Source organism: Bufo bufo, chromosome 6, assembly GCF_905171765.1.
Source record: "Bufo bufo chromosome 6, aBufBuf1.1, whole genome shotgun sequence".
Lineage (NCBI taxonomy): Eukaryota > Metazoa > Chordata > Amphibia > Anura > Bufonidae > Bufo > Bufo bufo.
This window is the reverse complement of record NC_053394.1, coordinates 63,809,032-63,821,885: the sequence shown is the minus strand read 5'-3', so window position 1 is coordinate 63,821,885 and position 12,854 is coordinate 63,809,032. Positions and strand designations below refer to the sequence as shown.

Genomic DNA, 12,854 nt, shown 5'->3' with positions numbered 1-12,854 from the left:
GGACACCCCAAAATTCGGTACGAACCCGAACTATACAGTTCGGGTTCGCTCATCCCTACCTGCTACTACTAGAACTCCCCCCCTCCTTAAATTTCTTAAAGGACAGGAAAGGGATCTAGACTTAAAATTCACAGAAGAAGAAACACGTACCTTATTGAGCGCACCTAGATTGTCTTCTAGATGTGTCTCAATACAAGAGAATGCATACAAAGTACTCACCAGGTGGTATTTAACCCCAGTGAGATTGAGTCTGATGTACAGTAACTCTTCTGACAGATGTTTGAGATGCTTAGTAGGGAAAGGCTCCTTTCTACACATCTGGTGGTCATGCCCTCATATTCAGACGTACTGGGAGAAATTTTTTAATTTAATTAGAGACATTCTGTGATTAAAAAAAGATCTACTCCCTACATGCCCCAAGACAGCCCTTCTGTCCTTACTTTCACATCCTTTAGCTAACCTTAAAAAATCACTACTGAATATCCTTCTGGCAGCAGCCAGACTGCTAATTGCTTACAATTGGAAGTCTACTTCGCCACCGTCAATAACACAGTGGAGAGGAAAGGTAAAAGCTTTAGCCAGATTAGAGGAATTATCGCATTGGGAATCACGCTCTCATCATAAGTACCTGGAAATTTGGTCCCCTTGGAAATAAAATACTGAGTATATCACCACTCACCAGATCATAGAGTTGGACTCTTCCCCCTCTAGTTCTTGCCCACAGGTGGCCACTGTATAATTTTTCCCCGTTTTTAGAATTTCAACTTTCCAGAGATGCCTGTCGCAAACTTCATACGCAGCAATACGGTAGGATGCCTGGTCACTCCGGCTCGCTCTCAGATGGCTAATCTTTGCGTCGTAGTCTTGAAGATCAGACTCCCGCTCATGCATTGGTGGTTAGCGCGTGTCAGCCTGCCTTGAACCCATTATCCCTACACTCCCTTTCCCCCTCCCCTTCCTCTCCCCCCCTCATGTTTATATGTTAAGTTACTCTTCAGTTCCCTCCTACTTAACAATCATTAATGTCAGATGCAGGGTGCTAACCCATAGTATCACGCTTCGGCCTGACAGATGGTACCTTAATAGTAATGTGAGCGTCAGATCTCATGGAATCTCTACAGCTACACTAGAGACCTACATAAGATCTCGTCCCGTGCAAGCACTGGCCTCAAGATGACCGGTTAACTCAGTTTTCTCCCTTGCTGACATGAAGGTACTAGATAACAGGTCGCAAGGGCTAGGTTATATCTGAAATAAATGTTCTTGCACATTTGTGTATCATTTCACCATCTTCTGTCATGCTTTCACTTGCAATGTATTAGAATTGTACTCCTGTCATAATCGCTTTATACTATTTTGTGCAGTCTCGCTTGTATACCATTGTACAAACTTGATTTACTGCACCAATGTTTGTATACCATTACCTTTGTCACAAAATCAATAAAAAGATTTAAAGAAAAAAAAAAAAATACGTGCCAAAAAAGCTATTTCTTGTTACCTTGCCGCACTAAAAGTGTAATATAGAGCAACCGAAAATCATATGTACCCTAAAATAGTACCAACAAAACTGCCACCCTATCCCGTAGTTTCTAAAATGGGGTCACTTTTTTGGAGTTTCTACTCTAGGGGTGCATCAGGGGGGCTTCAAATGGGACATGGTGTAAAAAAAAAAAAAGTCCAGCAAAATCTGCCTTCCAAAAACCGTATGGCATTCCTTTCCTTCTGCGCCCTGCCGTGTGCCCGTACAGCAGTTTACGACCACATATGGGGTGTTTCTGTAAACTGCAGAATTAGGGCCATAAATAATGAGTTTTGTTTGGCTGTTAACTCTTGCTTTGTAACTGGAAAAAAAAATATTAAAATGGAAAATCTGCCAAAAAAGTGAAATTTTGAAATTGTATCTCTATTTTCCATTAAATTTTGTGCAAGACCTAAAGGGTTAACAAAGTTTGTAAAATCAGTTTTGAATACCTTGAGGGGTGTAGTTTCTTAGATGGGGTCACTTTTATGGATTTTCTACTCTAGGGGTGCATCAGGGGGGCTTCAAATGGGACATGGTGTAAAAAAACCAGTCCAGCAAAATCTGGCTTCCAAAAACCATACGGCACACCTTTCACTCTACGCCCCGCTGTGTGGCCGTACAATAGTTTACGGCCACATATGGGGTGTTTTTTGTAAACGGCAGAGTCAGGGCAATAAAGATACAGTCTTGTTTGGCTGTTAACCCTTGCTTTGTTAGTGTAAAAAATGGGTTAAAATGGAAAATTAGGCAAAAAAATGAAATTCTCAAATTTCATCCCCATTTGCCAATAACTCTTGTGCAACACCTAAAGGGTTAACAAAGTTTGTAAAATCAGTTTTGAATACCTTGAGGGGTGTAGTTTCTTGGATGGGGTCACTTTTATGGAGTTTCTACTCTAGGGGTGCATCAGGGGGGCTTCAAATGGGACATGGTGTAAAAAAAACTGTCCAGCAAAATCTGGCTTCCAAAAACCATACGGCGCACCTTTCACTCTACGCCCCGCTGTGTGGCCGTACAGTAGTTTATGGCCATATATGGGGTGTTTCTGTAAATGGCAGAGTCAGGGCAATAAAGATACAGTCTTGTTTGGCTGTTAACCCTTGCTTTGTTAGTGTAAAAAATGGGTTAAAATGGAAAATTAGGCAAAAAAATGAAATTCTCAAATTTCATCCCCATTTGCCAATAACTCTTGTGCAACACCTAAAGGGTTAACAAAGTTTGTAAAATCAGTTTTGAATACCTTGAGGGGTGTAGTTTATAGAATGGGGTCATTTTTGGGCGGTTTCTATTATGTAAGCCTCGCAAAGTGACTTCAGACCTGTAGTGGTCCCTAAAAATTGGGTTTTTGTAAATTTCTGAAAAATTTCAAGATTTGCTTCTAAACTTCTAAGCCTTGTAACATCCCCAAAAAATAAAATATCATTCCCAAAATAATTCAAACATGAAGTAGACATGTGGCGAATGTAAAGTCATCACAATTTTTGGGGGTATTACTATGTATTACAGAAGTAGAGAAACTGAAACTTTGAAATTTGCTAATTTTTCCCAATTTTTGGTAAGTTAGGTATTTTTTTATGGAAAAAAATTAATTTTTTTGACTTCATTTTACCAGTGTCATGAAGTACAATATGTTACGAAAAAACAATCTCAGAATGGCCTGGATAAGTCAAAGTGTTTTAAAGTTATGAGCACTTAAAGTGACACTGGTCAGATTTGCAAAAAATGGCCAAGTCCTTAAGGTGAAATAGGGCTGAGTCCTTAAGGGGTTAAGTAAAGAACTGAAAAAATGAATATTTAGCCCAAAATGAGTACAATGCTATAATAAAAAATGCCCTCAAAGGTGGACATGGCCTTTGAATGAGCAATTCATGATTAACCTCTTAGTGACCACACACATTTTTGTTTTTAAATTGCATTCCAAGAGCTATAACTTTTTTGTTTTTCATCAATGTACTTGTATGAGGTCTTATTTTTTGCAGGACAATCTCTAGTTTTGAATGCACCATTTTGGGTACATGTAATGATTGATTAAAGTCAGGTGTTAATAATAAAGTGTAAAAAATATGAAAAAATAACAATAGTTGTTCCAAAAATATAAATATTCTAAATGTTTAACTGGTTGGGTCTACCAGTCATTCTCTCAGACCTAGGTCACAGCCAGTGGCGGATTACAATAGGGACGTTCGGGTCGGCAGCCCCGGGCCCAGCACCGCTGGGGGGCCCAACGCTGACCCGAACGCCCACATACTGCTGCGGGGCACTGGAGCGCATAGCTCCCTGTCCCGTCCTCGATCACCGCCATAGGCTTCAGGCCTTGAAGGCCTGAGGCCTATGCGGTAGAGAAATCACGGCGCAGGCATGCGTGATGACGTCATTGCGCGCCTGTGCCGGGACGCAGCACTGTGACGTGCCTGACTCTGCGAGCAAGCCCTGGACATACAGTAGGTGAGTATTTATCTTTTAATTTTTTTGTTCATTTTTATTTTTATTTTATTTTATGTGCCTACTTTGGGGGGGGGGGCACACAGGAGGACATATTAGGGAAGTTAAATCGAGTACATTGGGGGGGGGGGGAATGTGGGGGCTGTATGGGGTCAAATTATTATGGGAGGGAATACTATGTGGGGGCTAATTACTATGTGGGGGCAGTGTGGGGGCAAATTGCTGTGTGGGGGCAAATTGCTGTGTGGGGGCAAATTTCTATGTGAGGGCAGTGTGGGTGCAAATTGCTATGTGGGGGCTGTGTGGGGGCAAATTGCTATGTGGGGACAGTGTGGGGGAAAATTGCTATGTGAGGGCAGTGTGGGGGCAAATTGCTATGTGGGGGCTGTGTGGGGGCAAATTGCTATGTGGGGGCAGTGTGGGGCAAATTGCTATGTGGGGGCTGTGTGGGGGCAAATTGCTATGTGAGGGCAGTGTGGGGGCAAATTGCTATGTGGGGGCTGTGTGGGGGCAAATTGCTATGTGAGGGCAGTGTGGGGGCAAATTGCTATGTGGGGGCAAATTGCTATGTGGGGGCAGTGTGGGGGCAAATTGCTATGTGGGGCAGTGTGGGGGCAAATTGCTATGTGAGGGCAGTGTGGGGGCAAATTGCTGTGTGGGGGCAAATTGCTATGTGGGGGCAGTGTGGGGGCAAATTGCTATGTGGGGGCTGTGTGGGGGCAAATTGCTATGTGAGGGCAGTGTGGGGGCAAATTGCTATGTGGGGGCTGTGTGGGGGCAAATTGCTATGTGAGGGCAGTGTGGGGGCAAATTGCTATGTGGGGGCAAATTGCTATGTGGGGGCAGTGTGGGGGAAAATTGCTATGTGGGGGCAGTGTGGGGGCAAATGGCAGTGTGGGGGCAAATTGCTATGTGGGGGCTGTGTGGGGGCAAATTTCTATGTGGGTGCAAATTGCTGTGTGGGGGCTGTGTGGGGGCAAATTGCTATATGGGGCAAATTGCTGTGTGGGGGCAAATTGCTATCTGGGGCTGTGTGGGGGCAAATTGATATGTGGGGGCTGTGTGGGGGAAAATTGCTATGTGGGGGCGGTGTGGGGGAAAATTGCTATGTGGGTGCTGTGTGGGGGCAAATTGATATGTGGGGGCAGTGTGGGGGCAAATTGCTATGTGGGGGCGGTGTGGGGGCAAATTGCTATGTGAGGGTAGTGTGGGGGCAAATTGCTATGTGGGGGCTGTGTGGGGGCAAATTGCTATGTGGGGGCTGTGTGGGGGCAAATTGCTATGTGGGGGCTGTGTGGGGGCAAATTGCTATGTGGGGCGGTGTGGGGGCAAATTGCTATGTGGGGGCGGTGTGGGGGCAAATTTCTATATGGGGCAGTGTGGGGGCAAATTACTATATGGGGCAGTGTGGGGACAAATTACTATATGGGGCAGTGTGGGGGCAAATTACTATATGGGGCAGTGTGGGGGCAAATTACTATATGGGGCAGTGTGGGGGCAAATTACTATGTGGGGGCAGTGTGGGGGAAATTGCCATGTGGGGACAGTGTGGGGTAATTTCTATGTGGGGGCAAATTACTATGTGGGGAAAACTATTGTGTGGGGGCAGTGTGGGCAAATTACTATGTGGGGGCAGTGTGGGCAAATTACTATGTGGGGGCAGTGTGGTGGAAATTACTATGTGGGGGCAGTGTAGAGCAAATTACTGTGTGGGGGGCAGACTACTATATGGGGGCAGTTTGGGGGAAATTACTGTGTGGGGGCAAATTACTATGGGGGATTACTATGTGGGGGCAGTGTGGTGGAAATTACTATATGGGGGTGTTGCTATTGGGGAGGCACTGTAGGGGCAATTCTATTATTTTTGGGGACACTATACAGGGATTATTGCCTGGAGCACAATAGAGGGTGTTATTATTACTGTGGGTCTCTAGGGGACATTATAGCTGCTGTGGACACTATAGGGACATTTGGGGTAATTTATCAAACTGGTGTAACGCAGAACTGGCTTAGTTGCCCATAGCAGCCAATCAGATTCCACCTTTCATATTTGACAGCTCTTTTGGAAATCCAGTTCTACTTTACACCAGTTTGATAAATTACCCCAATTATGTCTATTATAGACAGCCCCGGGCCTATCATGCACTTAATCCGCCCCTGGTCACAGCATTCATTTCAACTGAAATTAGCCACATATTGGTAGTCAACTTTCCATTCAAAGTTGCTACCATGAATTATTTATCCAGTCAAGGTACTAGCCGCCAAACTTGCTCTGAATTTCATTGTATGCCTAAATGTCACGGCATAAAGGTATTTTTTAGAAATAATTGCTTATGATATAAATGTGAGATATCTTTGTCTTATACTCACGTAAATGTTCTGAAGTTGAGATGAATTCTATTATTATTTGTGACACTGATGTACCAAACACAGGAGTCAGACTCTGAGGAAATATCGGAATCCAAAGATACGTTCCCATTTGAATTTCTCAAAATGCCCCCACATCGAACTGCAGAGACTAAATATAACAGATTTCAAATAAAATTTGATTTTGTAATGATTTTATAATATTCAGGTTAATGTATTAAAGGGAACCTGTCAGCCTTTTCAAGTGTTAGAGATGAGAATTAAGGTTGCTCAGGAACTCAGTTCACTCCAAAGATTCTGATCATTGTACTAGATTACATCAGCCAATTCAAAGACACACATCATTCTGATTTCAAGAATAGTTGTTACATAACAGCCATTTATTTATTTTACACACAGATTTTACACACATTAGCATCATGCTAGGCTCACAATCTAAATTCCTTATTAGCATGTATTTGGAGTGTGGGAGGAAATCCACACAAACACGTGGGAGAACATACAAACTCTGTGCACATGTTGTCTGTGGTCAGATTCTAACATAGGACCCCATTGCTAACCACCAGTGCTAACCACTCAGCCACAATGCTGCCCATATTTACTGAGAAACATACCATAATATAATGTTTTATGGGGTTCCAGTAATTTCCATTGTTTGGGTGTTGTCACCTATAACGAGCTAACAGGTTCCATTTAAGAGTTCACCCGAAGAGAATTAAAGAGGTTTTCTCATCTCAGACAATGGGGGCATAGTGCTTGGATATGCCCCCATTGTCTGATAAGTGTGGGTCCCAACGATGGGATCCGCACCTATATCGGGAACGGAGCCCTGCAAAGTGGTGCCTGGAGGATTCTGGTCCGGCCACCACCAAGCGCTCTCCCCATAGAAGTGAATGGGAGTGCACCACGCATGACAGGCCACCGCTCCCATTCACTTCTATGGGCCCAACGGAAATAGCCAAGCCAGTGCTCAGCTATTTTCTGCGGCCCTGTAGAAAATGAATGGAGGGCAGCTGCCCATGCGCAGTGCCTTCGGGGCTCCGTTCTCGATATAGGTGTGGGTCCCACTCCTGGGACTCGCACCTATATATGCCCCCATTGTCAGAGATGAGATAACCCCTTTAAATCCTGTATTTAGTAATAATATCAAACTGAATGGGAACATCCTTGGTTAAATCTAGAGGCTGAATAGAACAGGTAGGACTTATCCTTTTTAGAGATGGGAGTTTGCTGCAATATTTCCAGTCCAAGAACCCTCCATGAGGCCATGTTCTAATGTATGCCAATTTTTTAAAAAAAAGCACGTGCAACCCTGTTGTAGGATAATAAACTATCATACTTTTTTTTTTAAATTGTGGAAGAGTGTTTCTAAAAATGTAAAATGTCACAAATGCAATATTTTATGCTATTTATATAAAATTTATATCACAGGAGCTTGTAGGCACAGATTGTCTGGCAACTTAGACTTCATTAAGTAGCTTTTTGTCCTTTCTCCAAAATAAAGCAGAGCATTGCGCTGCACTTCTTTCAACAACTAACCCCCTCTGCAGCTACCCCCTTGTCCCTCCTGGATCGCCTCCTCATTTTCACAGGGTTAGGGCTCATTCATACGACCGTTGCTTGGGTCCGCATCCGAGCCACAAAAAAATGCTGCTCGGATGCGGACCCAAGCACCAGTCGTGTGAATGAGCCCTAACCCTGTGAAAATTCACTTCAATGGGGCCACAAAAGATGTGGACAACATTTCATGTGCTGTCCGCAACCATTGCTCCATTCCGTGGCCTCACAAAAAAAATAGAACATGTCCTATTCTTGTCCGTTTTGCAGTCAAGAATAGGCATTTCTATAATGGGCGACCCGCAAAACACAGCCCGGTCATGTGAATGAGCTTTATGAGTGCCTAATTCACATATACATTTACATATGAACAGTATATATACTCTTCAGTGCATGCATGTGTAAATTTCAACAGACATCCTTCCCCCAGGCTCACCTATAACTGCAAGCCCACTGTGCCTATACGTAAATATAGTTGATAAAAATATATATACTTACTGTTAGTGTTCATTTCACCTGTGATGTCAGAAATAGAATAGAAAAGTTAGACATGATGTCATCATTTGCTTTGTAAATATTAGCTTGATGGACTGAATTTTATCATGAGGAAAAAAATTTAAACCAGTCAATGTTGGTGTAATTTGCACCAAATTTATGAAATGTTGCATGTTGTTTGTAATTTTAGTGCAAATTTATATATCTGTTATTTATCTATAAATGCTACTTTAAAAACATGGTTTTTTTTTATGCCACCCCCTCTTTGGAGTGAGTTTGCGAATATTGCAGTGATAAATCTAGAGTGAAACTAGCACAGCCTAACCTCGCCCACTGTTTCACCCACTTTTCAAAGGAGCCAAAGCCACAAATTTTTCTGAAAATACGCCCAAAAAGTCACAAAAGCCTTGTTTTGAAATTTTTAGTGCCACAGTTCTGGAGTACGGGGCTTGATAAATTCCCCTTTGTATTCACATTATTATGAAGCTAGAATTTGTAAAGAATAATATATTAAAATAATAATGTAATTAGATTATTTATATATACAGTGCCTTGCAAAAGTATTCACCCCTTGACTTTTTTCATATTTTGGTGCCTCACAACCTGGAATTAACATGGATTGTTTGAGGATTTGCATAATTTAATTTACAGAACATGCCTACAACTTTGAAGATGTTTATTTTAAATTATGAAGTAAACAACAAATTGGACAAAATAACAGAAAAAGTCAATGTGCATAACTATTCACCCCCCTAAAGTCAATTGTCAAAAGTCGCTTTGGATAAGTCTCTATGAGCTTGCCACATCTTACCACTGGGATTTTTGCCTATTCCTCCTTGCAAAACTGCTCCAGCTCCTTCAAGTTGGATGGTGGGCACTTGTGAACAGTAGGGATGAGCGAACCCGAACTGTATAGTTCGGGTTCGTACCGAATTTTGGGGTGTCCGTGACACGGACCCGAACCCGAACATTTTCGTAAAAGTCCGGGTTCGGGTTCGGTGTTCGGCGCTTTCTTGGCGCTTTTTGAAAGGCTGCAAAGCAGCCAATCAACAAGCGTCATACTACTTGCCCCAAGAGGCCATCACAGCCTTGCCTACTATTGGCATGGCTGTGATTGGCCAGTGCAGCATGTGACCCAGCCTCTATATAAGCTTGGGTCACGTAGCGCTGCACGTCACTCTGCTGATTCAAGCATAGGGAGAGGTTGCAGCTGCGACGTTAGGGCGAGATTAGGCAGATTAACTCCTCCAAAAGACTTCATCCTGTGATCGATCTGCAGCTGTGAATCATTGAAGTGCTAATATCAACTTGCTCACTTTTTTGAGGCTGCCCAGAGCGTTTTTAGGTCACTTTTTTCTGGGGTGATCGGCGGCCATTTTGTGACTTGTGGTGCGCCAGCACAAGCTATCACCAAGTGTATTTAACCATCAATAGTGTGGTTATTTTGTGCTATATACTACATCAGCTGCAGGCTGAGCCTCTGTCACCGAAGTGCATTTAACCATCAACAGTCTGGTTATTTTTTGGCCATATACTACATCTGGTGCAGGCTGAGCCTGTGTCACCCAAGTGCATTTAACCATCAATAGTGTGGTTATTTTTTGACCATATACTACATCAGGGGCAAGTTGAGCCTGTCACCCAGCGCCTAAAAAATAGACCTGACATTTCTATTCAACCAAATTTGTACTGTTTTAGCTGGTCAAGGTATTTGTAGTGACCGTAAAAGCACACTTTTTGTTCTGGGTTGAAAAACTATTCCCAAATTTGCCATTCTCAAAATAACTAGTTTCTGCTATATGAGGCCTACTTGAAATCTATCCCAAAAAGGATATCTTACATTGAAGGTGCTGATAGTGTCATTCAGAAAAACCTAAGACACACGCTACCGTGCAGATAGAAGTCTAATTCTGTGATTAAACCTATACCTGTCACACAGCGCAAAAAAAAAACAGGCCTCACATTTCTATTCAACCAAATCTGTACTGTTTTAGCTGGTCAAGTTATTTGTAGTGACCGTAAAAGCACATTTTTTGTTCTGGGTTGAAAAACTATTCCCAAATTTGCCATTCTCAAAATAACTAGTTTCTGCTATATGAGGCCTACTTGAAATCTATCCCAAAAAGGATATCTTACATTGAAGGTGCTGATAGTGTCATTCAGAAAAACCTAAGACACACGCTACCGTGCAGATAGAAGTCTAATTCTGTGATTAACCTATACCTGTCACACAGAGCAATAAAAAACAGGCCTCACATTTCTATTCAACCAAATCTGTACTGTTTTAGCTGGTCAAGTTATTTGTAGTGACCGTAAAAGCACACTTTTTGTTCTGGGTTGAAAAACTATTCCCAAATTTGCCATTCTCAAAATTGTGGTGAACGGGAACAATGAGGAAAACATCTAATAAGGGACGCGGACGTGAACATGGTCGTGGTGGTGTTAGTGGACCCTCTGGTGCTGGGAGAGGACGTGGCCGTTCTGCCACAGCCACACGTCCTAGTGAACCAACTACCTCAGGTCCCAGTAGCCAGCAGAATTTACAGCGATATTTGGTGGGGCCCAATGCCGTTCTAAGGATAGTAAGGCCTGAGCAGGTACAGGCATTAGTCAATTGGGTGGCCGACAGTGGATCCAGCACGTTCACATTATCTCCCACCCAGTCTTCTGCAGAAAGCGCACAGATGGCGCATGAAAACCAAGCCCATCGGTCTGTCACATCACCCCCATGCATATCAGGGAAACTGTCTGAGCCTCAAGTTTCTAAACTACTGGCCTATGAAATGCTGTCATTTAGGCTGGTGGACACACACAGCTTCAAACAGCTCATGTCGCTTGCTGTCCCACAGTATGTTGTTCCTAGCCGCCACTACTTCTCCAAGAGAGCCCTGCCTTCCCTGCACAAACAAGTGTCCGATAAAATCAAGTGTGCACTGCGCAACGCCATCTGTGGCAAGGTCCACCTAACCACAGATACGTGGACCAGTAAGCACGGCCAGGGACGCTATATCTCCCTAACTGCACACTGGGTAAATGTAGTGGCGGCTGGGCCCCAGGCGGAGAGCTGTTTGGCGCACGTCCTTCCGCCGCCAAGGATCGCAGGGCATTATTCTTTGCCTCCTGTCTTCTCCTCCTCCTACTCAGCTTCCTCCTCCTCTTCTTCCACCTGCTCATCCAGTCAGCCACACACCTTCACCACCAACTTCAGCACAGCCCGGGGTAAACGTCAGCAGGCCGTTCTGAAACTCATATGTTTGGGGGACAGGCCCCACACCGCACAGGAGTTGTGGGGGGGTATAGAACAACAGACCGACGAGTGGTTGCTGCCGGTGAGCCTCAAGCCCGGCCTGGTGGTGTGCGATAATGGGCGAAATCTCGTTGCAGCTCTGGGACTAGCCGGTTTGACGCACATCCCTTGCCTGGCGCATGTGCTGAATTTGGTGGTGCAGAAGTTCATTCGCAACTACCCCAACATGTCAGAGCTGCTGCATAAAGTGCGGGCCGTCTGTTCGCGCTTCCGGCGTTCACACCCTGCCGCTGCTCGCCTGTCTGCGCTACAGCGTAACTTCGGCCTTCCCGCTCACCGCCTCATATGCGACGTACCCACCAGGTGGAACTCCACATTGCATATGCTGGACAGACTGTGCGAGCAGCAGCAGGCCATAGTGGAGTTTCAGCTGCAGCACGCACGGGTCAGTCGCACTGCGGATCAAACACACTTCACCACCAATGACTGGGCCTCCATGCGAGACCTGTGTGCCCTGTTGCGTTGTTTCGAGTACTCCACCAACATGGCCAGTGGCGATGACGCCGTTATCAGCGTTACAATACCACTTCTATGTCTCCTTGAGAAAACACTTAGGGCGATGATGGAAGAGGAGGTGGCCCAGGAGGAAGAGGGGTCATTTTTTCCACTTTCAGGCCAGTCTCTTCGAAGTGACTCAGAGGGAGGTTTTTGGCAACAGCAGAGGCCAGGTACAAATGTGGCCAGACAGGGCCCACTACTGGAGGACGAGGAGGACGAGGATGAGGAGGAGGTGGAGGAGGATGAGGATGAAGCATGTTCACAGCGGGGTGGCACCCAAAGCAGCTCGGGCCCATCACTGGTGCGTGGCTGGGGGGAAACACAGGACGATGACGATACGCCTCCCACAGAGGACAGCTTGTCCTTACCTCTGGGCAGCCTGGCACACATGAGCGACTACATGCTGCAGTGCCTGCGCAACGACAGCAGAGTTGCCCACATTTTAACGTGTGCGGACTACTGGGTTGCCACCTTGCTGGATCCCCGGTACAAAGACAATGTGCCCACCTTACTTCCTACATTGGAGCGTGATAGGAAGATGCGCGAGTACAAGCACACGTTGGTAGACGCGCTACTGAGAGCATTCCCAAATGTCACAGGGGAACCAGTGGAAGCCCAAGGCGAAGGCAGAGGAGGAGCAAGAGGTCGCCAACGCAGCTGTGTCAC

At 44.8% G+C, this 12,854-nt stretch overlaps 1 protein-coding gene across 1 annotated transcript in view; it reads right to left on the bottom strand.

Moving 5' to 3' along the window:
* Positions 1-12,854, bottom strand: part of LOC121005507 (deleted in malignant brain tumors 1 protein-like) — a 67,370-nt gene that overhangs the window by 41,748 nt on the left and 12,768 nt on the right. The window contains exons 2-3 of the mRNA XM_040438274.1: positions 8,387-8,404; positions 6,335-6,473 (exon numbers count right to left, since the gene is read on the bottom strand). Of these exons, the coding sequence (XP_040294208.1) occupies positions 6,335-6,473; positions 8,387-8,399 (152 nt within the window). The 5' untranslated portion in view covers positions 8,400-8,404. The remainder of the gene's footprint in view (positions 1-6,334; positions 6,474-8,386; positions 8,405-12,854) is intronic.